This window comes from Coloeus monedula (genome assembly GCF_965178545.1).
Source record: "Coloeus monedula genome assembly, chromosome: 6".
In the NCBI taxonomy this organism is placed as follows: Eukaryota; Metazoa; Chordata; class Aves; order Passeriformes; family Corvidae; genus Coloeus; species Coloeus monedula.
In genome coordinates, this window is record NC_138786.1 from 39,142,670 (window position 1) to 39,170,240 (window position 27,571).

At 37.9% G+C, this 27,571-nt stretch overlaps 1 protein-coding gene across 3 annotated transcripts in view; it reads right to left on the bottom strand.

Annotated features, from left to right (window-relative positions):
• Positions 1 to 509: 509 nt before the first annotated feature.
• BAZ1A (bromodomain adjacent to zinc finger domain 1A) overlaps positions 510 to 27,571 on the bottom strand; it is a 63,326-nt gene continuing 36,264 nt past the window's right edge. For 2 of the 3 annotated variants that reach the window (XM_082284493.1, XM_082284494.1), the window contains 15 exons: positions 25,697 to 25,792; positions 25,345 to 25,569; positions 24,515 to 24,680; positions 24,132 to 24,245; positions 22,861 to 22,985; positions 20,637 to 21,245; positions 17,903 to 18,066; positions 17,566 to 17,720; positions 14,908 to 15,056; positions 7,397 to 7,644; positions 7,062 to 7,285; positions 5,306 to 5,775; positions 4,107 to 4,246; positions 1,949 to 2,036; positions 510 to 1,413 (listed from right to left, as the gene is read on the bottom strand). In XM_082284493.1, coding sequence (XP_082140619.1) covers positions 1,223 to 1,413; positions 1,949 to 2,036; positions 4,107 to 4,246; positions 5,306 to 5,775; positions 7,062 to 7,285; positions 7,397 to 7,644; positions 14,908 to 15,056; positions 17,566 to 17,720; positions 17,903 to 18,066; positions 20,637 to 21,245; positions 22,861 to 22,985; positions 24,132 to 24,245; positions 24,515 to 24,680; positions 25,345 to 25,569; positions 25,697 to 25,792 — 3,164 coding nt within the window. In that variant the 3' untranslated portion in view covers positions 510 to 1,222. The remainder of the gene's footprint in view (positions 1,414 to 1,948; positions 2,037 to 4,106; positions 4,247 to 5,305; positions 5,776 to 7,061; positions 7,286 to 7,396; positions 7,645 to 14,907; positions 15,057 to 17,565; positions 17,721 to 17,902; positions 18,067 to 20,636; positions 21,246 to 22,860; positions 22,986 to 24,131; positions 24,246 to 24,514; positions 24,681 to 25,344; positions 25,570 to 25,696; positions 25,793 to 27,571) is intronic. The other variant, XM_082284495.1, reaches the window with a different exon arrangement.

The window sequence follows — 27,571 nt, forward strand, 5'->3', positions numbered from 1 at the left end:
AGAGTGTGGCATATCTCCAAGAGGGCAGGACTGATTTAAAGATATTCACTCAAACTGAGCCTAATAAATTTAAATTAATAAATACTGAAAGTAAAACTATCAAGGATAGTAAGGATAGCTTAAAGAAACTGCTGGTCAACTGAGCAAATCTGTGAGGTTTTACACTGTAAGAGATCCAAATTAAAGATCTACATAACTTACACTACTTAAGTTACTCTGTACATACTGATGGACACTTGCATCCCTAGAGGCCAGGTATCACAGTGGTTACAGCTGCCCAAAGTGCTGGTTGGGGTACTCATATTGGAACCAGATTCTGCTGTGTTGCCCCCAGCAGACTGTCCTCATAAGTTAATGGGAAGGTGGTGTAGCAGTACAACTCAAGAGGAAGTCCAAGCTCAACATACTTTGAAAAAATGTGTCATTTTATTTGTACACTTCCAAAGTTGTATGTAGAAATTTACGAGTACAGTCCTGCAAATTTACTCATTGCTAGAAGAACTGCCAGGGACACAAGAAAGTATTTATTGATTGATCATCAAGTCAGAGGGGAATAAACAAACAAACAAACAAAACCCCACCCCCCAAAATTAAAAAAGTTATGGGGCTTTTTTTTTTTGCCCCAAGTACAAATTTTATAAATACAAAACAAATTCACAAATTACTTTGATGCTAAATAAATATCTACTTAATAAACTCAGACCGAATACCTCCAGCCAGCACTGGTACAGTACTTGAAAAGATATGCAGTTGTACTCATTAGTGTTGAGAAGATATGCTCAAACAAGTTTTAAAAACACACACAGTTTCTTCAACTGTGCTACAGCAGAAGATTTTCTCTGAGTTGATAAAGCCCTCAATACCACAGCTCCCACAGAATCTAGAGGATGAAACAAGGTTATTTTGTGCAGGAAAAAACAAAGTACTTCTGGAAGATATCTGGACACATGAACGTATTAAAAATGTACAAAACCTCTGTAAACCAGTACTGTATCCAGTACATCTATCAAAATTATTAGACACTGAATAAAACTGTAGCAAAGGTAATCTTTCCTACATTCTCCTGAGTGCTTAATATTATATTGAGAATATAGTGCAGGCCACACTTCAAGGTGGTTAAACAGTTGTTATTGCTTTAAATAGACATGACGACTGCGCAATTTAACAATCCATTTTAATGAATGTAATAAATTCCCTCAAAAAATCCTTTGGAAGGCAGAGGTTAGATTCGTGACTTCTTTGCCACGGGAGCAGTGTGGTCCACATTACCAGATGTGATTGGAAGTCCAAGCTTTTGAGCCTGAATGTGGAAGAAAGCTTGAAGTCTAGTTCCAGCTTTTGCTTCACTTGTGTTACGAGGGTTGTATTCAAAGCAGTTTGAAAACATCAGCTCAATATCTTCAATGAATTCAGCTAGTGAATAAAATAAATTAATTTAGCATGTCTCAAGTCATCAGACAGCAGTGTGATAAAGCAGTATGACATCAGTAAATTAATACAGTGATCCTACACAGAGCTGAAACACAAAAATGTCTTCACGTGTATCGAGTTTGTATCATTGTATCGGTGCTGTGCCATGTAAACATTCTAAAATTTCTCTGATTATCAGTACAGGAAACACAAATCAGACAGGAACACCAGTACCTTTTCTAATTATTTCATCAGTGTCACTCATTGACATCAAAGGCTCGAGAAATTACTAGAAGTTTCATAGCTGCCCATTTTTTATCTACCCATCATGTATGTTAGTAGTGAAGGATCTATGTTCAACAGATCTTACTTAAAAAAAATTAGTAACTGCTCTTTTAAAAAAACCAAAACACACCACAAAACCCCAAACCAAACACAATTTCAGCTTTCTAATCATCTGATGCAGTTCTATTTTAGGACAAGAATTTAAAGTGAGAGAACATGGTACAATATACCCCCTTCAATAAATAATACTTACATGCTAACTTATATTCACATTTATTCACTTTTTCACGGATTATATTTAAGGCAATAGGTTTTTTGATGATATCATAGTAGTCTGGTACCTAAAAAAAAATCCAAACAAAAAGATTCATGGACAAACAAATGGAAGCTTAAATTCTGCCTATGTAAAACATTAAGGAAATCATGTATCAGCAAAAAGCATTTATGTTTTATTTTTAAATAAACACAGGAGTCCTACACAACTACCTTCATTTCCTCAATTGAATACTAGTTTTCAGGCACTGCTTTTTCCTTTTTTTGTATCATTCAAATAGCAGACTACAACAAACATTAGCCAGAAATTAAATGAATAAATCTACTCCTAAATGCCCTGTGAACAACTGTAAGAAAATTGCTTGAACATATAAGCACTATGCTGTTCCATCCATTCCCACCTGTCAAGTACAAAAATTATTTCCAATATTTAAAATTTATTTTTCCTGTAATATATTACAATGTTAAAAGCTCTTTAATCCTGAGTAATGACCATTTTGACTCCACCACTATTCATTCAGAATTCTGAGATTCCATCTACTCGCATTGAAGAGAAGGTAGTGAACCTTTCTGCAGCAAGCAGGAGATTGTACGCAAGGACCAGAGACAAACTGCCACTCCAGAACAACATCGATGTGATCAAGAGTGAGGGGAGAAAAGGACTGCCTAACCTTTAAGTGTACTGATCACTTGGCTCCAATTTTGAATTCCAGTCAGCACCAAGTCTAGGGTGACTGTCTCACAAAGTGAGGTGGGGGAAGCAAAAGAAAAAGGTTATCTGATCCAAATGTGATACCCACATGCACCATCATGTATGTTTTAAAACCAAGGTTTTGGTTATGGCCTGTAATTTTACTACAGATCAAGTGCAACCTGCAAATAAACCTAAAGGAAGAATGAGTAGAGAAACAGAATGAAATTGACATTTTTCATTCCTTTCCCTTTAGAAGTGCTGTTTATGTAATTACTAAAAAGAAAAGTCATTCTTTCTGGCTTGCTGTGCACTGACCATTCGATGTATTCTTTACATTGTCTTAAAGGCAGCTGAAAGTTTAAACCAAAATTTCTATCATGATGAAGAAAGTTTGGGTCAGGTATGGGTTATTCCCTCCAACTATATAGAGATTCTCTCTTAGTGATTGATTCAGGCAAACCAGAATGCACTGAATTCTAGCAGTTTAGTTTCAGGATCAAAATTAAGTTGAATTCTCCATCTTTCCTTGCATTCACCAGATTCTTGCCTTTCCCAACATAATTCCAATACTCTAGTAGGCAATCACGAATCTCCCATTTCATTCAAAATTCCTCTCCTCCTCCTCTATGCTTACTTCTTTCATTTACATTTGTACATCATTCTCTTTGTCCAGACAGATTAATCCTTCCAACTATTTATGACTCTGAATTCAGAGTTTCAGATCTTCATTGAACAGTTATCACTGATCATTTTAACAGAGCACTTAAACACAAAACTCTAGATCACCAAGAACATCTGTGCAAAGTTGCCCCAGAGGGCTTGGAAAAGACAGGCACTTTGACAGGGTTGGATAGTTCCAGCAGTGCCTTACAACTGACAAGCCAGCGGAGCCTGCAGAAAGCAGCTTTGGGAACTTTTATTGTAGTTAGAACCTCTGGAGCAGCACTTACTTTGGGGTACCCACTTTATCATGCAATATTTTGAAATTTAAACAAGAGGGAAATTCAGAATGAAGCTACAAGATCTTTTTACTGCATTATAGTTAACATCAGCATGAAGTTGTTTCTATCTTATTATTTATGGCAGGTCTGTTCTCAGAATGTCTTTGCATAAATTAAAGATTAATTCAACTAATTAATTAATAACCACAAGCTTACCTTTAGCAGTCCTGTGCTGTACTTGTTGGTTAGGTTTTTTTTCAAACCAAAGCATTTCACATTTTTAAATGCCCAATGAAAAGCATATTTAAAATTTTCCCGATACTGTTATCAATTGTAGAAGTTATTGCTGGCACCAAATACCTGAGCTGAAATGCACGAGTTCTCCTGCATCCCACTGCTTAGCTCTATCCCCCTGTTGGGACCATGCTATAAATTCCCAAGGTTTACTGGCAGCAGGCAAGACTCTCAGCCATTACTATTCCCTCTACAGTTCTGTCAGTTACCTGGATTTTGGAAACCAGTTTCATGAAAGGCCAGCTGTCATCATGTCGTACCAGTTCCACTATGAGTTGCTCAAAAGCTGAGAGTTCGTGGACTCCCCCCTGACGTCCTGAACTTCTCCTGTTCAGTATCGGAGGAGATTCTGGAAAAAAAACAACCAAACACCCCACCAGATAAAAATTAAAGCCTGACAAGTAAAATCTTAAAAAAAAATTTTAGAAAGTGAAACACCATTATTTTGGGGTACTAAAACTATAGTTTAAAAGCACAAGGCATGTAGTTTGGCCTAAAGTATTAACTATACTCCAGTCTTGTGTCTTACTACTAAAATGTCTCTCTCGTCATACAAAATGCTAAGTATCAGGACTTAGCTGGGTGCCTCCTCCATTGCGTTACTTTTGGAAATGATTTTTTCCACTGAATTCAATCTTAAAACAATCTGTTAAACACTTGAAGAAAAGCCCTATTAGAGAAAAACCAGAATAAGCCGCCTGCTCATAACTTTTACTTTCACAAAACCTCTATTCAGAGTGGTTTTATCTGCTTTCAAGAGTAGTCAGCAGGGTGGTTAAAGGAAAAGCTCAGAAATTCTGAATGGTGACGGACAGAAATGGTGCAGAATACAAGGCTGCCACACTGGAGTGGCAAGCTCTTTTACACTCTTCAGTCTTGCACTGGGTCCTTTTTGTTTTTAAAAGGTTATTGTATCTTTCCAAGTACTTCCTTACCATCGAACTATTGCCTTAACAAGCAAGGACACTGTTGGCCCTGTACCAGACAGACAACATTTTTTTACTGGCAGCAGTTTCTCATTGCATGTGTACATTCCCAATTTCACTAACTTGCCTTTATCTGTGTTCTTCACTGTTTAATTCTTTAATAAAACAAAACCAAAAAGCTATGAGTAAATATTTGCATTTGTGTGGGTTAAAGCATTTTCAAATTTTCTATCCACTTATTATAGAGCATATTGGGTGCAAATATGGAATTTCAAATATGGATACGATAAATCTCAGATGGCTGAAATTATTTTTAATTTCAAAAAAATTTTTTTCACTTCTGTCACTGCAGAAGAAAAACCTCTCATTGGAAGTGGCAAAACTGCCTTCAACCACCACTTCTAGTCTCCTTGCTCTACCACACAAATATTTTAGCAAGGAACAGAACATGGATTTTGCTGTGATAAACGCATTTCTCTAACCTGTGGATTGTCGTTTTCTGCCTCTTCTCTTGGGCTCAGCAACAGGAAGAGAAAGCTTTGAAGCAGAAACTGGAAACTTCCTAAGCCGTTCACTAGAGTCTGCTGTATCAACAATTCTAAATCCAAGGGAGTTGGAAGGGCTGTTTTCCAGTGTGTTATCAGCACTCTTTCTTCCTCTTCGTCTTCTTCGAGGACCAAGTAACTCCACAAAAACATCTGCTTGTAATGAACTTTGGCTCTGACGAGTGGTCCGGCTATTAAGCTTTAAAGTAGGCTTTGTCACTGCTGAAGAGGCTGATTTTATGTTTCTCAAACCCCTTCTGGTTATTTTTGATGAAGATTCAATTTGCTGGCTCCGAGAAGCGTATCTTGCCTGACGCTGGCTGTTCTGACTTGAGAACGGATTGTTGAGTTTGGCTGCTCTCATTTTTAATGGAAACTTGACCTGGGATCTTCCTTGCTTTGATGGGCTGCAAAGTGAACAGTTACGTTTATTTATTCCAAAATTCCATTCATCTCTTTTCCCTCAGTTTTCGAATTCAGCATTTAAGAAACCCAGCCATCCAAGGTTGAACTGGTAAGCAGCTGGCTTCTAACCTGATGCAGTCACCCATTATTACCCATCACCCATAATTACCATTACCTTAAATACTGCTCTGGGGTCTCTTAATGAAATATTATGTGGTGTACATACCTTAAAGAAATGCTCAGAATTCTGATCACCTTTGCAACTTATGCAACAGGAATACATTAACTGGAGCACCAGCTATCAATTTCTTTAAATCAGTTCTTTCTCACAGCAAGTGTTAACTATTAGGATTTCTGAACATTATTATCAGCCGCATAAATAAACTACAGTTGTAAAATGATACATATAAGAGTTATGCTCTGGTCAGGGTTTATAACTAATACTCAAGACTCCCCTTCCTTTACAGGGGAGAGAGAAGATCCCAAAGATAGATTTATTTCTCAAGGATATGCACATTCTCTCCAACTACTGCATTTCAACTGTCAGAGTTGTAAATAACTTGCTTCAGTCAGTTCAAAAGACTGTACCAAAAAGAAGAAAAATACTGAGATCAGAAAAGTTTCCTTCCATTTTTATGTTGCTGGCATGTGTATCAAATAAAATTTTTACTGAAATGATCACTTTGTATTATTTAGTTGATTGTGTAGGGTTTCTTGGTTGGTTGTTTTTCAAGGATGTTTTCTTGGGTTGTTTGTTCGGGTTTTGTTAGTTTTGGTGTTGTTATGGCTTTAGGGGGCTTTTTCAGGGGGTAAGGGTGGTGTGGTTTGTTTGTTGGCCTTTTTTAAACAGCTACTGCATTAGTCCTCACAAGCCTTCCCAATGCCACATGGCCTCCGATGGATTGCTTTCTCTAATGTTCTAATACAGTATGCATCTAGTCCTCCAAAATTCAAAACTGGACAAAACTAACTCCAGGGTTTCTCCAGAAAACCTTCACTGTTTGAAACCCTCTCCACTTTACATTCCAACAGTAGCTGTACAGAACTGCAGCTCTGATGGCCTTCTCTCACCCATACATCCAAAGTTGGAATTTTTATCCTGAAAAGTGAGCCTAAGTCCAGGAGCTCAAGCTTTTGTCAGAATTAAATCTTTGGTAAGAGCCAAATTTGTAAGAGCTGCCGTTTGTCTAAAAATAAACATCTTTTTCAAACTAGAGCTTCAAGAGACATGCTTATGTGAACAATTACTCCACATAATGATCAAGGTGGTATTTTAAAGTCTATTTACCTTATCTCTTCCTCCTCTTGAGATTCATCCTCCTCATCTTGCTCTTCTTCATAATGCTCCTCCTCACTTTGTCCCATCTCATCGTAGTCTGCCTCTTCTTCCCCTTCTAGTTGTTCAGCAGTCTCTTCATCACTTTCCACAGAAGGTCTCTGTCTGGAGGAGAGGCGTCTAGAGCGCTGTTTTGGTCGGCACTCTGGGCAAAACCAATCTCCTTCAGGAATGACCTAGAAACAGAAGGGGAAAAGGAGAGGAAAAAGCATTAGCAATATGCAATTAAGTTATAAGAACTATTCAAGTTCTGCGTAAAAAGGAAGCACTTCTTTTTCCTGAGATACCTTCAGCTTGGGCCTGATGCAGTAGGTATGATATCCTCGATCACAGCCATCACACAGCACCATGCTTTCTGCATCGCCTTTCTTCCGACACACTTTGCAGCGAGCATTGAGGATGGACTTGGACCAGATGACACTTCGATCCAATGTAGACAGATGAAGAAAGACTTGGGACAAGCTGGTAGAAGAAAGAAGTGACTCCCTCCAGCGATCCAGAACTGTTTTATAGGACCGTCCACCATCACTGGCATCTTCCATTGAAGAAAGGGATTTAAAAAAATAAGAAAAAGGACAAACCCCCACAGAATTATCAAACTTGTTTTTCAAAGATCCAGGTTATTCTAGAATATGAGTTAATATTGTGACTGTCAAGCAGACAGCAGTAGCAATCTGGGATAATACCTCAGCCTTTGTCTTATCTCTTCAATACTGGAGTATTTTTTCTCCATAGTTTCCAAGAGGCTAAAGCTTTAAGATTTTACTCTTCAATACCTATTCAACTTAGAACTTGTACATACATAGGTCATGAATTAAACAGTAAACTCTGATATCAACCTGGAAACCTAACAATTTGATTTAATTTATAAAATATAAAAGATTACTTAAGATTATGAAAAAATGATCACATGTACAATTTACCTGCCTTTGTATTTACATTTGGAAATCCCCAAGTGTTTAAAAAGTACCTGAAACTTCACTGGCAAGAAACAGCTTGAAGGGCACTTTTCACCCACACTCGCTCCAGTACAGTCTACCAGAGAGCCTTTCAGCCCTCTGCCCATGCCTCAGTGCCTTCATTCCTGCCCTGCACTCTGCCTTCACAAGCACCTGCATCTCTGTGTGGCTGACCAGGTTGGGTGACGGACCTGGATGAAATATAACTGTTTCCTTAATACCTTTTAAGCAATGTAGCACACAGGAATCTGTGGAACGCAAGTGTGAAACCAAGTAACACCTGGGTTCCTAATGATGTTAGAAATAAATGGTGGGGGGGGAATAGTTGGAAATTAGATGGTATTTTCAAATAGTTTTGGTTTGCAATCCAGGCCATGGAAGTGGCCACACAAACAAACACACAGACTGAATAGGGAGGGGGACAGTACTGAATGGGAATGGGCAGCTGGGAACTAGAGAAGCAAAGAGGATGTTTGAGGACCCAAGAGAAAAAAGAAGGTATAAATGACACCCTGCATTGCTGCTGCTGAGCAGAAAGCTAATTTCTTTATTGAAGCTGAAAGTTATTTCTTGCATTTTAAAGTAAGAAGGTTTGAGGACAGGAAGAGACAATACAACAGTGCTTTTGATTATGGAAACGTCTGCAGACCTCCCTTCTAAAAGTGACAGTCCAGCTACTGCTGCGTGATCTCAGCTGACTAATGCACTCTAATATAAAATGCCACCCTGCCTGCTGCACTACTGACAGTGGGCACACGAATGGCCTGTGATGCACCTGGTCTGCCAAATGATTTATTCTCAGGAATAGGAAGAGAAAATATCTAAAACAAACAAAAAAAGAACAAAAATGAGACTAATTGCTCTCCTGGCAAGGTCCTTCTGCCTTCTCATCAACGGGCTGCCAGGATTTGTCTAATTTTGCATACATTTGCATTAGCAGCAAGCAGCACAAGAGAAGTGATGGGAGAAGGCAGAGGATAAAACAGGCAACACAGCTTCATCAATAAAATACAGCCACTCCTGAACTGCAAACCTGTATTTCCTAACATTTCCTATTACTAGTCCTTGGGCTTCCGGTGTTAAGTTCAGTCTTCTGAAGACAGCGGACAAGGTCCTTTTCACAGCACTGCAGTATACCTCCATGGATTTTTAAAAAATTCAGTACGAAAATTAAAACCACTTAAAGCAGGTTTGTACTGTAACTCTTACAAAGAACTTTATCTTAAGCACATACATAGTTTGGCAAGCATTTCTTTTGCTAACAATGGCAGCTTGAGCATTATTACTTTTATTTGGAGGTTATTTTCAGCCTGGATTGGTTCACCAATATAGTTCGTCACGCAACACAACAAATACACTGCAACTGCAAATTTGCAGAGAAAGTAGAGATGAAAATCACTGGCCACAACCTGCTTCAGCATGTCCTGCTGCTGAAACAAACAAGCCAAACAACACTCACTGTTTCAGATCCCAATTTGTAAAATAAGAATAACACTTCTTTCTTCCATCCATCATCTTTCTCATTTACATTGTTAACTTGGAGGGAGAAATGGCCTCTTCCTTTGTGTCTGAGCAGCTCTACACTGCACAGTGGGATACCCTTCTGTCAGCTAAGTCCTCCAAGCCTTGCTACAATGCAAATGAAGTCATTTGACAGATCTATGCACTCATCTATCAATAGCTAATTGAGTTCAGGGAAGGGTTTTCCATTCTAGTGTTTCTAGAAAGGATATGCAGTTGCACAATGCTGTAAGTTTCAGAAAAAATGGGGACATTAAAAGGAAGGGGAAAAAAACCCCAGGATTATGTGAACACGCAGATTTTGGTCCCCAAGTGGTAAAAAGAAAATACAGTTCTTTATTTCTGGTTGCAGAAATCTTTTTCTTAGTTTTAAATATTTGAGCTGTATTGTTTCAGTACCCATGTTTAAACCTTTGTCTTCAATACCACAATTCCTTCACTGTAAGGAACTGGCTACAAAATTAATTAAATAAAAAACAATAAAAAAAGAAAACCTGATAAAATAGTCAATGCTTTCTAATTCTTAGCAATACAAATAACATTTAAAATTTACCATCTCTCTGACTAGTCTTGTCTTTCACTCTCTTCCTCCTTTTATACCCCCAGTGGTGCCTTTCATCATCTTCTGCATTACCTAACATTAAATTCATAGAGTTATTTCAAATACCTTTTTGAAGCATGGCAGATTATTTTTAATTAATTTTTATATTCTACACTTGCGTAGTCTAAAAATGTGACTTGAACAGTGATTCTAATATGTGCACACAGTGAAGGGTAAGACAGTACTGTGCATGGAGGAATTGCACATCCCAGTGTCTACTTTGACTCCCACTACAAACAGAAGGCTTGAACTGAAAGCTCTGAAGCCTACCCTGCCTTACCTTTCTGTCCATCTCTGGTAAAATGGCCACAGGAGCAGACACTAACCACAGGTTTCTCTCTCAGCAAACAGTTTGTCTGGTCTGTGCTACCACAAACCTCCTCACATCTCAAAAAATGTAGCCAGGTTATGGGCACAGTTCTCAAGGACCAAGAGAATTAGTTCATCTGTCCACCTGAAACAACACACTTTGGGTATTTTTGTGCAGGAGTGATCTTGAGCATTAAAATGATGAAATTAACCTCCCAGGAAGGAAGAGCCATAGTTAACCTCATCTGCTCCAACTACAAGACACCCTCCTTGACTGTCTTCTCTGAAGAGTAAACAAAAATTCTTCATCATAAAGAAGCCCATTTCCACCTTTGCTGCCTCTGCTCATGAAACTCTGCAGGGAAGTAATGAAAGCATGAGAACAAAGTATGTGCATACACTAATCACATCCCAGGATACTGCTGGGAGATGTCTGATGCTATTATGAGGGCAATTATAAATATGAAAGGAAACAACTTTGGGAGTAGAGGAAACAAAGATAATCAAAATCTAAAAAGAAAGGAATGGAATAAAGACAAGCAAAAATGAGCAAAAAAAGTTAGTTTGGGGGTTTTTGTCTCGCAAGAAGTGCGTGGCACAAGTTACAAAGTAGGCAAATGGTTCCCTCCATCAGTCTCAAAGGTGCTCCCATGAATTAAGAATCCAACCTTTTGCGTGGAAATCTGAAGGATGCTTAAATGACTGAAGTCCTGAACTAGTACAGAAGGCAGACTTTTTTTATGGATGCCTCACTGAACTCCAGGGCAACCAAATCACTTCATCATTTTATACCTCAACTTTCACATCTCTGTAAAAGGAATGATGAGACCTATTACTGCACTACAAAGTATTTTGAAATGTAAGGAAAAGTAAATTTACATGAAAGAAACAAAATTCATAACAAAAATTGCTTGTATTTCTTCTTTCCCAAACCATTTTTTTCTTAGAAGCAGCACTTCAGAGTTTCCTTCAAACAACTATTTAAAAAAGAAAAAGGCTTTTTTACATCTTAACTCCAAAAGTTTTGCAGGAAAACAACGTACTGCAACTGCACCCCCTCCTTTCCATGACTCTTCCCAAACATTACCTTGGGCTGCACTGAAGGAAGAAAAACCAAATTTTCATAATAATATTAAATATTTAATGAAAGGATTTCTAAAAGACAGTTCAAAATTAAGAAATGCATACAATTCAAATCATGTTACATTTAATCACCAGACAATAGAAGATTAGTGGGCATCTAGCAGCTCTGAGAGGCTGAGGGGGCCATTTCTGGGGTTTCCAGATCTCCTTTCACATCACTATCTTCTCTGTCAGTCTTTTCTTGCTCTTCCACTTGAACATTCGGTATGCACCTCAACTCTAAACCTATCAGAATCACCAGCAAGGCTCTTGGCAGCCTGATAGAGCCTCAGACAAAAACAGAGCTGGGAGGAGCAGCTGGTCCTTTTATTGCTGTGCCGGGTCCCTTTGTCTGCTCTGCACCCTGGAGGCCACCGGCATAAACCTGACAGTGACTGCAGGGAATTTCAGTGTGCTGGCTTTAGGACTAGCAGCCATAAATGAAAACTAAAAATTGTTAAGTATGGCTCCATTCTCTAACAGGAACAGAGTAGAGTAAAGGGGGGGATGGAGAGGGCAAAGAAACTTTGCAGTGAAAACAAGAACTGAAACAATGACAAAGACAGAGCATTTTCAGTGGGGTTTAAAGCAGAAATGCAGGGCCACTTTTTAATGCAAGTGTTCCCTCGTACTGCTACTAAAACAGAACTCCTAGCACTTCCTTGACTTCCAATATTTTTGCTTCAATGGTAAGTCAATCAGCCAAAAAAGTTGGGATTATGAGATTTAAAATTAGAAACAGATATGCAAGGCACTTTGTCTAGGAGCTGGTTCCCTTATGTAACTGGAACAACTACTAAAAAAACACCCCTCCTGTTAGAAAAAAAAAGAAAATGGCTGCAGAGACACAGTAATCTGTATAGGAACAGTCAAAGCCAGTAACTCCTCAAACTAAAACCCAGTGGTTACAAACTTATAGCTAATTTCTATCATAAGAATAATGATGGCCACACTCTACAGGGGTCAGGAAAAAGATGCGTCACAGCTCTGAGCACATAACAGTCCTGAAAATGAAGCATCCACTTTTCATTAAATGGTTTGGTAGCACTATAAACACCTCCTTGCCAAGCTCAGTAGAGAACTTTTCTTTGTCTGTTACACATATGCAATCTTGCCTTCATTCAGATTCACCTCCTGCTAAAAGCAGCCCATTACGAAACTGAAAACATGAGATATTTGGCACCAAAAAGGAAGAGGGAACCCAACACCGTCGCTTAATGGTTAGGGCAGTAAGCCAGAGCAGAGGACACCTGGGATCCTTCCTGCTCCTCAGCAATGTAGGTTATTCTATACATTACTGTAATCTTAGAGCAGTAGCATTTTTTCACAGCAGAAGAGATGCACGGGCACACTACAGTAAACAAACATCAGAGATTTAAGACATGCAAAACATGTACATTTGCTTTCCTTATATACTCCCTCTGTCACTCAGTATAAAACACCCAAGAGGGAATAGAATTTCCAAGTTAAAAAAAAAAAAACAACACAACACTATCATTCCAAAGGTAAGGCAAAAACATGAACCAATGTAAGGTTATGGTAGAGTTGAAACTACCAAAAAAAAAAGACACAGAAACTTTCTTTCCAATTCTTCTAGGACATTTTTCTTCTTTTGGTCTTCTTCCTCTAACTCAGGATCCATGATCAATGGCCATAACCTCTAATAACCATGTTTTTCCCCTTAGGGGAATAGTAAACTTACAACTGTCAGAAGGGGGCTGTTGGCAAAACACTCTCACACCCCGGGTAGAAATGGAAGCATATAATGAACAATGTATTTACAACTTGTACATGAAAAGTAGGACAAATGCTAGAGGTACTGTCAGTTAACTGTTGCACAGGTTGCAAATCTAGTCATATAGCAGGAAATAAGCTGTATCATGCCTGGCTTAGAAATTGCACACATATCTGAGTTGACCGAACACTAAGCCAAGTAAAGCTTTTAAACAGCTGTGGTTTAAACTATTCCTGTGCTCTCCCCTTTCATCTCAACCATTTGCTGCACTTCCCTCCTCTAGAGGTCATCACACCGATATCAAAAGCTTGTGGAAGGGAACCCATGCCCATGTGTCAGTCTCTGGCACAGATCTAGCACAAACCCATCTTCAGTGGCAACTGATACCCAGACAGCAGGCTCCATGCAGGAGCTGCCAAAATGCAGAAACAACTTCAGGTCAACTGCACCACAGGGCACTAATATCTTGTGTTCATGCACCAAAACCTGCATCTTCGTCTTCAACTACTACGGCAGAGTCTGCCAGAGCATAAGGATTTTATACACAGAGATTATGAGAGGAGAGTATCAGTCTATCAGGGTGCGTAGCAGTTGGTGCTCTGGAGGATCCTGGAGCGCGCTGCGCTGACAAACCAGAGCTGAGAGGTAAAGCAGCCTGGCAAGCACAGAGCACAGCTCATCCCCAGTGTGCCATCCAGACAGGAAATCTGACTAAGACAGCCACCTTGGGAAGTAGGAACTACCTTTACACATTTCTCTAAGATATAACTCCACTTCTGAGCTGTAAAAGGATTCTAAGGAATCCAGACCTGAGGGATCACGGGAAAACAAAGTGACTTTATGCACTTTGGACCCTCTCTCTCACATCTGGAGCCCCATCAGAGGAAGCCAAGTAAGGAATATGTGTCAAAGTCAAGCTATAATCCAGCTTTGGTTTAAATTTTTCTTGCAACCTTTTATTTCCAAGTTTTACAGTATAAATGCAAAACCTAAGAATCTTAAAGTTTGCAATGTAAATCTTTCCTACACTTACTATAAGTATTCTGTTATTGCTGAACAAGGTGATCCAGATACACCAGGCCTATATTGCTTTCACTGAAACGGTATAAAAAGCAGCACACATTTTTACAACCTAGAACTGGCCTCAACAGTAATTCTGAATTATAGTATTCCCCCACAAAGCTTGATCATTTCTGCCTAAGGGCATAATTTGTCTCCCAATGCATCACTAAAACTGTACGGCCACATAAACTCACTGAAACAATCTATGTTAAATAAGCATGTACTTAAGAGTAAAATTTGCTGTTAATTAATACATTTTATATATTTTTTTCTTTTTTTTTTTTTAATATATACATATATATATATGTGGGTGCGTTAACTTTTTTCTTTTCCCCAAGATGTCCTTCTAAAGCACCCAGTCTTACAAAAAAACCAAGTGGGTTCCCGGTAGGGGTTTTACTGCAGTATTGGGGTGGATGTGCTTGGCTGGTTTGTTAGTTACAAAATCTTACACAGGATTAGAGACATAGTTTCAATTCTGAGACTTACCAAGAGGTGCCTTGAGAAACCTGCGCTCAATTCCTTGCTCTATCTGAAGCAGTGCAGATGCCAAGTAGTGGACCACGTTACTGACTGGCTGAGGAGTACTTGTACTTGTTGATGCAGCACTTGGAGCTTCGGTTTTTAACCCAACAAGTCTAAAAGAGAAAGGTATTAAATTATCTTTGGCTCTGAATTTAACACCAGGGATATTTGCAGATGTATGTATCCACAGCAGCTTCTTACTTTAACTTCATGCACATGGATTACGGACATGAACCGATACGACACATTAGTTATCCCAGTTCCTACGTTTTCTCAGTTAGCCTAGTTCACCCAGATAAATCATCTTTAGGTAACAGTTATCTAAATTGCAAGAAATGTGGATGACAAATTTCAAAACAATTATTAATGTTTCCAGAAAATCTGACACAACCTCCATCAGCTAGATTATGACAGATTTCAGTGAAGAATATAGTCCCAATCATTCATCGGTGAAAACACTTTCAGTGGTGAAGTGTATCCTTTTAGAACACATCCATTTGCAGAAGTACACAGATCCCTACAATTCAAAAGATTTTTGAAAAGGAAATAAACAAAATAAAAACAAAGTAATTTAAAAATGTAAATCAAGAACTGTTAACTTGTATGTTCTCATCCTTGGAGGATCTCCCTAAAATATTAACTTCTTATGTAGGGGTGCTAAAAAAACCTCCCAAACAATAAAAAAAAACAAACCTAAAAACCCCCTGAAACCAATCAAACAAAACCCCAAAGAGGTCGTTTTCCAATAAAACAGGACCAAAAGACTAAGTAATCATTTCAAAGTGTAGTTAATCATTCTGAACCACAAGCATTAAGCAACATGTATGAGAGCAACTCACACCACTGAAAATAAAATTCAATTTCTACTTGGGGTTTATAAAAAACCAGCTAATTAAGACTGTCTGGATTCTGCTTTATTCTCGTGAATAAGCAATGCTTTTGGTTGTCCCTGTTCTTTTTTCACACTTAAAAGCTGTTCATTGTATTTTGCAGTCACACACATTTTGAGAGCCTGAAAGCAAACAGAAAGAAAGCTGCATAGTTATTTACATTTCACTAGTCAAACTCCAAGGTCTTAATGAGATGTCACTTGCTCTGAAATGGATAAAAAGCCCTGCATCAAAAGCAATCTGTAACATGATTTCAGAATTCCATAGTCTGATTTAATATGCAAGACTCTATTAGAGTAGACTTTACTCAGAAACTCTGATGGAGTCAGTATCGAATGGAAAAAAATTAAGCTACAAACTTCTGCAGTTGAGCTGAGAGGTGGCACTGAACAAGTACCCAGCGTAAGTGGAAACATAAATTTCAGCTTCTCAGTTAAAACAGTGGATTATTTCTCTATTGTGGTTTTCAGGAACCAAACGTCTGTAAATTGTGTGATTAATATAAAGGATGACCCCATCCATTTTGCATGCAACTAGAGAACTCTGATTCAAAGGACAGTCTTAAAGGAAAACTCTAATTCAGAGTGATGAACAAGAACTGAAATAAAACGGGAGAACAACTTGAAGAACTTTAAATTCCTAACATCCAACACAGCACTCATTAGTCCACTCAGAAATACAGCTTTTATAGAAGTCTAACAGCAGAAAGCCTCACAAAATACATAAGGCAAACAGTATGTTAGTACAATGATTGTCCTGAATGAATCTTTTTTCCTGAAGTATTTCAAGATTCACACCCTATCAAGACATACAATTTTGTATGTATTAACTATATTAAGGTGGACCTTTATTTCTGAGAAGTATATAACTTCTGAGAATTAAGAATTTGGAAATCTTCACCATTTCCGTGATTTCTGAAGTTCGATTTACAACAAGAACTGGTATCAGAGACCCACATCTGTCTCAAGTCTTTGTTTAAAAACCAAACAGAACACCACAGAACAGCTACAACACTGTAGGATTTGAGGTTTCCTTTCTTTTACTATGTTGCAGCTTGCTCTACAGAAGTATTATCATTCCTAAACTTGTAAGATCACATCTCCATTTCGCAGCCATGCTTAAAGTTAATCCAGACCATGGCCTGTTACCCTGGTGGTTCTTACTGTGACTCATGAGGTACACTGGCCAGTTCAACCAGCGATATGGTGCTATTACCATTTTTCCTTTTCAACACTCCTATTCATTTCAGAAATTGGAGTTTTTGTTTTGTTGTTTTGTTTGGTGGTTTTTGGTTTTGTGTCTTGTTGGAGGTTTTTTTGTTTGTTTGTGTGAGGTTTTTTCAGTTTGGGGGGTTTTTGGAGGGGGGGGTTCTTCTGGAAAACAAAACATCAATTGCCAGTTTAATTTTTCCCTGCACTTAAAATTATTTTAAAATGAATCCACATGTTCCTTCTTTGATAATTAATGTTCACTTTGAACAGTGTAGTATCTGACTACTGAAAGTTGTAAAAATTGGTGCCTTAGTCTTACATGGTAATAGAACAGCATCATTTAGAGACTTATAAACCAACGCAAAATCTCACATTTTAAGATTCACAATCTTAAAAATCACCATGTGGAAGAATTTGAGGGTAATAATAATTTGAAGGTCAAAAAACCCCCAACCAAACAAAACCAGAGCACTGCTATAAAACTCAAAGAGAAGAACCATTACTTAAGCTATAGCTCTTACCTGTCTTTCACAATGAACTTATCTTGATCATCAGTTTCCATTTCTTCAGGTTCTTCATTCACAGTTTTAATAATACCATTTTCTTTGTTTTCATCATTCAGAAACTCATATCGTCCATGCTCTAAGGCTGCTCTCCAAGCCTGTCTGTCTGTAACCTGAAGCAAACATACAAATTTGAGGTTTCTAAAGAATCAAAGGACACAAACTTTTAGTACCCATTACTGTCTACATTTAATTTAATTATGCTTTTAGTAAAACCACAGCATTCAAGAGTTCTCATTTAAGTTACAGACTTGACGGCACCACTGTGTTCCTACATGCTACCATTTACAAATACCTTAATAGCCCCCAATGTTCCTTGGTAGATTCTGTCTTCAATGTCCAAAAGGAAGTCTCTAAGTCTCAGTTCAAGCTGCTTCTCTGCAGGTAGGTGAGATCCATCATGGATATTCTGCATCCTTCCCCGTCCTATAGGAGGTCTGATGTCACTCTGAGGTTTTTCTGCAAGAACAGCAAGTAATTTGGCGTCAGTAGACCTTGTTCTTTTAAAGCAGCTGTTGGCAGAGGAAACAACAGTACAAGCCAGAGCAAGCTGAATTCATGGGTTCAAAATTCCCTTCCTGTAGCAAGCTGCCAACACCAATATCTGAACCAACTAACCCATCCGATTCAACCAAGCAGGGTATTCTTTCAAGAGATGACCAACAGATTGGCATCCACTCAACAACACATGAGAGAAATCCTCACTAATTTAGAAGTAGTTCTTTTGTCTTAAAATTCTTTTGAAAGTAGTAGGTTAAGTAACACCAACCCTGCTCTAAGTGCAAGGAGAAAAAAAAAGAAAATAGTCATATTCCTATTACTTGATAGCTCTTACTTTACAAGAGAACTCTTCAACTGTCTTTCCTGCATGTATCTTTATCATAGAAACACTTAAAGTAAGCATGTGCAACTGAAAATCATAAAACCTAACAGAATGAGACAAGATAAAATCTCATTTAAAAACCTAACCTTAAAACAAAAAGGAATGACGATACAGGCACAGATGAGACTGACTGTGTCCTCTAATTAAATGCAGGGGGAAAACGAGCAAGATAACATGATAATTTATGAAAACAAGGCGAGAGCTGATGATGATAGGCTGTCAAGTAAAAACCTCTTCCTAAGAGAACTCAAAGTTCATGCAAAAACTCAAAAAGCCACAGTAAAGAGCTGAAAGTTTGCCCAAATTCTAAATTAGTGCTTGCAAGTCTGCATAGGTGGTGAACATTTTTGTTCACAGGATTTACCTTAAAACCTTTTGAGTGCAGTGATGAGAAGGTACATGCAAGAATTTAAGAGGTATTTAATAAATACCATACCATAAAGCTGTTGTTAAGAAAGCACAGAATTAATTCCTAAGGTGCTCTCAATTGCTGAAACAACTCCCTGTAACTGAAAGTAACAATGCAAATACTCTCAAAATATAGACTCTAACGCCTGGATGTGGGAAATGTCCTTTCTAGTTTAAAAGCAAAGAAAAAATGCAGTATTCTTTCTTGAGCAGAATCAGAAAAGCAGCAACTGCTTTTCAAACAACTGACAAGGAAAAGTTAGTGGATACTGGAATAAAATCAAGTTAACTGCACATATCAATTTTATTTCCATGCTCTTTTGAGTGGGAACTGGAAAAGGCAGAAGCACAGCTTGCAGTGCACAAGAATCCCTCTTGTCCTGCAAGTCATTTGAGTGACAATAACAGGGCAGCATCTGGAGTCCACAGCAAAAAAACTCCCAACCAAGCACATCTACATGTGGCTATTATTCCTGCTTATCACAGTGGTGGCACCATTGGTACTGGACCACTGCATCTGAATTTCCATGATCTCTATTAAAGTGAAGTTCAAAGCTGCCTTTTTTTTTCCCCGATGTTATTCTACAATTCTAACATTGAAACTGAAGAAAAATCTGTGTGGAAATCAAGTTGCTTCACACAAAGCAACACACAAAATACAGATAAAGGTGCAGCAATTAAGAAAATAAGGAACCATACATACAAACTCAAATGTATCAGAAGATGATGGAGATTTTCTCACAAAAAAAAACCCCAAATATAGAAGAAAGGCCTCAAAATATAGCTTAATTACTACACAAAACCTCTGTCCTCTGCTAGTTTCCACCAAAAGAAATGGTAGGTCAGTTATAAATTTAGCAGTATCTGATGTGCCCACAGCACGTCCTAGCATACACACTTCAGGAAAACAGAATTTGCGTCTGCTCTGAATAATTTTCCTTTGCCCCAATACAGATAACCCAAAATCCTCATGGTAATTTGTCATAATTAAAAACAAAATGTAATTTCTTAAACATTACCCAAGGGAGCCTCACCTTGGTAACATTCTCTACCCACCAACACACCATAAATAAGCCAGCTGTAAGCTTGTATGTGTAAAATTGTATCAGTGATGGGAACCAATGCCTTGCCAATAAATTGCAAAGTATTTGGCTAGGAGAAAATGGAAAAAAACTCCTAAATCCTAGGTCTAGGATGGTTTTCAGTACACTCCTATGTTTAAAAATCCATAAAAACATCTGCTATCCTGCTGTTTCCTTCTGTACTGAGTGTCTGCCAAAGCAAGAAAAGGGAAAAAAAACCCAGAAAAGAGTAACATCACAAAAAGCCACTGCACTGAAGTTAATCCATGTAACAACCAACGCAGCTATGCTACTTTTTAGCTCATATTAAATTTTATTCCCCAGTTAATCTTTTTCCAAAGCTAAAATTACTTCCTAAAGTTGTCTGTTTAAAAGCCACTCCCGGTTTACTAAGCAGTAAGATAACACACAAATCACTGCCTATTTTTTTTAGCATGAGAAACCAGAAAAATACCACAAAGGTCTGTCAAGAGGTGGGGGAAAAAAAAAAAAAAAAAGGAAAGATGGAAAAAACCAAACATGTTTTCCATCGAGTGAAAGAAAGCTAAAGAATAATTCTTAGATCTTAGAAATTACAATTAAATTAGAAATAGAGGTTTCTGTACTATTATATAGAAGTTATATCTGTAGAAGCAGATTAAGACCCTTTCATGTACCTGGAATATGGAATTTCTCCACAGGAAAACTGCTTAGTTGTTCATATATTCTACTTTTCTCTTGTAAAAGAGTTTCTTTTAAGGCACTCTCCCTATGTCCTCGGGAATTGAGAGCCTCTAGGAGTTGGTCCAGTTGTTCCCGAGAACTGTAAAAGCACCAACGGTTTGGTTTGTATACTGGCCTTGGCACCTCTACGACAACACTGGTGTGTGAATCTTGGTCAATATTGGAGGTAGATTCAGAGGATTTCAAAGACTCTCCAGTTTTACTGAATACCTGAGGTTCATTTGTGCAAGACTGTCCACTATTCTGAAAGGAAGAGGTTCGAGGCAACAACATGTCTTCTGTGAGACCAGAATAGTCCTCCTCTACGAACAACCCAGGAACAGAAGGGAAAATCCAGTAGCGTCGGTACAGACGGTCACGACCTAACGGGGTGATATTTGTGCAGGCTGTTGCATTCTGAATCTTTTCTAACAGTTCCTTCTCTTTCTTTTGCTGTTCCTGTTTTAAAGCTTCTTCATCTTCAGCAGTAAGGGGTTCACTCTTCTCACAAGTGGTCTCTTCTTGTCTTGTAAATTCTTTATATCCATTTTGCCCTCTCCTTCCTAAAGTTAAAAGAAGTATGAAAGCAATTCATTTACAACTTTTTTTTTTTTTTTTTTTAAAAGTGAAAACTCAAGTAAAGAGCAAGTTTTAGTTCGGGCCCTTTCTGGTTATCTAGATTTACACTGTCAAAGACCATCAGCTCAGTCAAGAGACAACACCGGTTTTCTTAAAGAAAAACTCAAGTGATTAACCCCCATTCCCTTGACAGAATAGGTAGCCACTTTAAATACAACCTTCATTTTGCAGAAACTAGACTAAGTCTCATTTACTGACACTGTCATCTTCAATATCATACAAAAAGAAACAAAATTTTAAGAACTCAAAAATGTATTATAGAAACATCTTATGATGATAAAGTAAAATTCTAGCAATTTCACTATTGAATACAAGCTATGAGTTAGACTTAATTTATCATACTCAAAATGATGAGACCTTAAAACTCCAAAAGTCTCAGAAAGACCAGAATCTCTACATAACAGCTTTTATGGCAAACTCAGGTATCTTACTTGATCACTTAAATTTTTAAGTGTATTAACTATTTTTTTCCCCCCTCAACTTGTACAAGCTCCCATCTTTAGTTTAACAAAGTATTAAGTCCGGGTAGTCATCTACAATAGTATGTCTCATAATTGATACATGCAACCTGAAGTGTGCTGTGAACACTCACGCTCTACGTGTTTCCAGTGTGACCTTCAATTCCCCAGTTGTAGGAATGAAATAAAAACACTTCTTTGTCATCCAGTCACAATGGCTCAAACATGGGTATTTGAGAAACCTGAAATTCTGTTTAGGATCTCATGACAAAACTGTAGTGTAGTAAACATGTAAATCTGTATTACTGGATGACTCAGAATTTCCATCCCAGGTACTGTTAGGAACTGCACAAGTTCTCAACTTAAGTCCACAATCGTCCAGGACTTTCACTGGCAAAGACACCAGCACAAAGCCTTCCCAGCAGAAAGACAGATGAGCTAGCAGCCCAAAGCCATCAACAATTCATCCTCCTGTGGTGACATCTATGTTTTATTAGGAACAGCAGGCTGCACCATTTACTGCACTGCAGCTCCTACTAGCACACTGCTGAGGAAATTAAATCTAGACGTAAGTCTGATTTTATTCTTGTATAGGAGGCATGCTGCTTCATTAGCAAAGGCAAACTACACCCAAATGCCTGATCTAACATTTTCTTTCGAAATACCAGTTGGTTTTGCAGTTTACTAAAAAAAAAAACAAAAAAACCCAATTAAAACAATGTATCAAACCTACACTATCTCCTATTAGACCAAACTCCTACAACAGCTCCTATGAGGGCAAGTACCTATAATGGTTTGTTAGGCAACATCCTAACATCTTTTAGACAAAAGAGGAATCCACACAGCAAGTATGGAAGACAAGAAAAAACAGCAGTGTGGAAGAACATAGAGCTGACCGTAAGAACTACACCAGGCTGGCTCAATGTCCTTAATAGCACATTATGCTCATGTTCGAGTGTGGGTTTTTTCCTTAAAAAATAATTACAGCAAAGATTGATACTTTTACTATAAAACACAAGAGCTTGCCAGCTGCATGCATGCAGGCAATACAGGTATGCAAACAAATTCATTATAGCATTACCTCTTCGTCGCCTTTTGTTTGGTCCCAGCTCTTCTTCATCCTCTGTGACTGTGTCCATGTCTTGCTCTTTACGTTCCATCTCTTTGCTCTCTGTACTAGTATCGAGGTCTTCCCGTTCCTCCTCCCTGACACAACAAAATAAACAAAAGCTGACTAACTAACCAACTGTGCAATATAAGCTAAATGATGAAAAATACACAGTAAAATATGGCATCTTTGACACAAAGAGTACTTTTCTCTCCCAAGTACTTAAGCTAGTAAAATACCTATGCTGCTTTTAAAAAATAAACTGTAAGTCACAGGCTATATTAAAGCCCAAAAGAAATCCACTGAACTGTAAATGTGAAGTTCTGTATTAAAGACTAAAACCTGCTCTTTGGTTTTTGATTTTTTCATTTGAAGAGTATTATTATAATCAGGTCATTTTTGGAGACATCTTAGCGTAGTTCTATTGATATAAATTTTTTTCATGTCTAAGCAAAGTTTCCTCCCCAAAATGTGTACCATTCTGTAAAGTGCTTGATAACACATTTTTGCCTCATCTAGCAAATATAATTAAAAACCTTCAGAAAACACAAGCAGTTTTTACAGGGCAACATTTATTTTTTTTTCTTTATTATAATTTCCAAAGCATAGCACAAATCCATCTTTGGCCCATGCTCACCCTTTACAAGCAGATTTATTTACCTAACTATCTTTGTCATGCAGGCAAAGATTTAGTGTTGTTTGATTTTCTTCCTGGAATCATGTACAGCTGCATATGCCTGAATGTTACCACCTGAACCCATACAGTTTTATTAACATAACAAAAACCCTCTGGTTGTATGGAGATCACCTGGCACAACACAGCATTTTTTAAAAAAATGCTATTAAATTTGATTAATAAATTTTTACATGAGGTTAGTACTATCTAGCTCAGATCAGATCAATTCCTCAACTCAAAAATGAACTATAATGGCCTGTATGAAGATATTTAGAGAAGTGAAATCAACGCAAGACAAATCAATGCAAAAAAACCTAGATATTGCAATTTTCTCTTGTCAAGCTTTCAACAGAATTACGAGTATAACACAAGTTGATTTTAAAAATAAATCACTTTCATAAACCAATTCTACAGAACTATAAAGAAAAATAAAATCAACATTAAGGACTATGTACTTAAAACATACCTCTGTATATGATCAAGTCAATGAAACTACACATGTGGGGTCTGGCCATGAAGCTGTAAAAGTGCTATATGATCTACGTAACAGTAATACTATGTATCATACCCAACAGATATTTCTACAGCAGGAATTCTTTGCTCCTCTTCCTTCAGCTTTTCTTGTTTCTCTTTCATTTTTAACTCTTGTTCTTTTAACCTTTCTTCTCTTTTCTTACGTATCCTAATAGTAAGAAAGACAAAGAAAACCAGTTGCAATTAATCTGCTATCTGGATCTATCCACATCTTTTTTCTTTTATATTAAAACATCATCCAAAACTAGCAGCAACATGGGAAAACAACATTTCGCATAACTGTTTCACTCCTGTCTACAGTCCCAGGAAACCAGCACAGAACAGAAAGATTACTATTGTTTCTCATATGCCTTCTGCAACTGAGGAGTTAATCTCACTTGAAGCACCAAAATTTAGTTTTCCATATCCTAGTTCTACCTTGCTGCTGCTGCCTCTCGTTCTTTGCGATGCTGTTCTGCCTTTAATTCCCGGAACTCCTGTTTTGCTTGTCGTAGCACGTCAACAGAGTCCTCAATGAAATCTCGAGTGGAGACAAGAGTCAGAAGTTTCCCACAGAGAGCATGAAGGATCTTCATCTTTTCTCCTAATAAAATTTAGACCAGTGTTTATATCTCACTATTGATACAATTGATAATAAGCCTAACTCCTACAGACTCCAGACTGGATTTGTTCTCACTCAAGAACAAGTGAGCAAACATTTGTAGTGCACCAGCTGCACTTGCAGAGACATTTCCTGAAAGTGTATCTGCTTTGCTCAGACACACAAGCCTTTATTTTTAATTTATTAACTTTTGCCACCAGAAGAAGTAGTAAAATGCAGTATTATCTTCAAAATAGAGATAAAGGAACAGTAGACAGAAATTTTTCCCCATTTCCAAATAGTGAACAAAAGACCCAAATGAGAACAGGGAAAAAAAAAGCAGGGGCTGAATCAAACACTTCAGTTCCTCCTCCAGGGAGATCCCCTTCTGCAAGTAACACCAACACTTTTAAAATGGGATGAAAAAAAAGCTACTCAGAAGTAATGAGACTGCCTAGCTCTGCAATCTCTGATGGGGTGGGATGCACTTGTGGGGACAGAAGCATAGGGGATGACTGCTGGTCTACATATGATCCCCAGAGATCCGTTCCAAACTCAATTATTCTATGATACAGTAAATTTTGACCATTATTGGTCTGAAGCAGTTGCAAGCTTGATCACTTAATGAGCAATCTAATAATCTCTAACATGTATTATCTTTTATTACCTGGCAACAAATCATATACTGAGGTACTTGAAAGTTTCTTCAAGAGACCAGGATTACTTAATCTCAGCTCCATGCAAGCATCATCAGTAGTATCAAACCCTCCTCGTTTCTGGTAACGGTATTTTGCATTGGCTGATGTTATATCAGCACCTGACGCTAGAATGTGAAGTCTGAGAATCTCAGAAAGAGTGCAGCTATCGAGATCCAAGTTTTTCAAATTGCAGCCTACAGTTGAGAAGAATGAACAGTCATTTTATATAGACATTTAAATGTACATAAATATAAAAACAGTGCTTTAAATACAGAGGAAAATAATAAAAGTAACAAAACAAGAAGTGAAACCCACACATACCCTGATGTAACTGGGGCCATGCAGCTGCCAAAGTTGCAACTGCAGACAGTGCAGATTTTGTGGGGTCTGCATCTTCATCCAAAGCCTCTGTTAAATCTTTAAGGAAATAAACACTTTATTCTAGTGCAAATTAAAACTTGTACTGTGGAGGGGAGGAAAGGAAGCTGTGTTTTAAGAGTTGCAGACAAAGCAAAAAGAGGGATGATATTTACAGATGCATCAATGTATTCAAAACTCAATTCAACATCCAAATGAAAATTTACAGAAATGCGACTAAAAAAAACCCAGCTAAAAGCTAAGGACATGCATCGCATGCTATATATAGCAAGAACCATATAAGCTGTTAAAGCAACCGCAACACACAAAACATGCACAACGGCAACATAAAAGGCAGCAAAAGCAAATCCAGGAACACGCTCGAAAGCGCAGACAAGTAGCAATGCAAGAGCACCTGTATTTCCTTTCCTCAAATGAACTGTTTTTCTTATAATTTTGTTTTTAGGAAGCATAACTCAAACCAATCACATATTTTGATACTGGCTATCACCATTCACTTTATACTTTCTATCTGTAACTTCGATACAGCCTGTTCTGCACAAACACAATTACTAAGACATTACAAATAAATCGTATTTCACCAAACCAAGCACCTGCACTTAATGATCACCATACATAAGCAAACTGACCAGGAAAGCAGGGAAGTGAAAGGGAGAAACAGCAAATTCCTGTTTCTTAAACAAAGGTTTCCTCAGCACTTACAGGTATTTCTCCAGAGGGTTGACAGAATATTTTCAGCACTGCATGCTGTTTCAACAATTTCACTTTATTTAAATCCAAATTATTAAGCACTTAAAGTCACCAAGTCAAAATAAAACCACAAAGACTGCATAAAACGCAAATCCACAACAGTCCCCTATGATGATTAATGTTGCTTGAAAACTGTCACCCAGACACTGCGAAATTAATCTCTGCACCTCCCCTCTCACTCTAACTATGTAATACAGTTTGAGAAAGTACTGTACACCCCAAAACCACACATCCATGGTGTTCTCCGTTGCAGAAATGCTGCCTGTACAGAATTTAACTGAGCAAACATGCTGACTACTGCTGGTTTGGTTAGCCAGAATTACAAAGCCAAGACTGCGTAATTCTTTTACGGGAAAGAAGATGTCTAAACAAGAGCGACAAGAAATGAAAGTTCTGAGGTAAGTAAAACATAAGAAATGAAGTGCCTTACCCACAACTCGGCTAAATGACAAAGAAAATGGCAGACTTTTGCACATGGCAGTCCCATGAAGTCAAATTAAAATAAGAAAGTTACATTATGTTTTTTCTGATCAGCCATATGAATAATATAGAATCTAATCAACTATTCTCTGATTACCCGATAATGGAATCCTTGCTTGTACTGCCAAGGCAATACACTCAGCAGTTAACAAATATAGCTTAATTACTAAATTCAACAGTAATTAAAATACAGTCTAAATTTATTAACACCGTCTCAAAACTGTAACTTTATTCAACTACCAAGAGCAGCCTCTGTTACTGAAGATAGCGCCCACATCTGGCCTGTAGGGGCATCATGGAATTCACTCAACCTCGAACAGGGAGTGCTCTTACGTATCTATCTACCTCTAATGAAATAAAGGCTAGTAGGATGGGTCAAAGCTTCGCCTTTAGTCAGCAATCTGGCAACCCAAAAACACAGAACCACAAATTTGAACAAAGCCTGCACTTCCTTCTGATCAGTGGTTAGTACACACTGAATGCCTCTGAAAATGGGCGTATCATCAGCCTTAGAGCAAAGACCAAAGTCAGAGTGACTGTGAGACTCTTCACTGAAAGAACACACATGGTAGTATCCAGGAGCTGTGG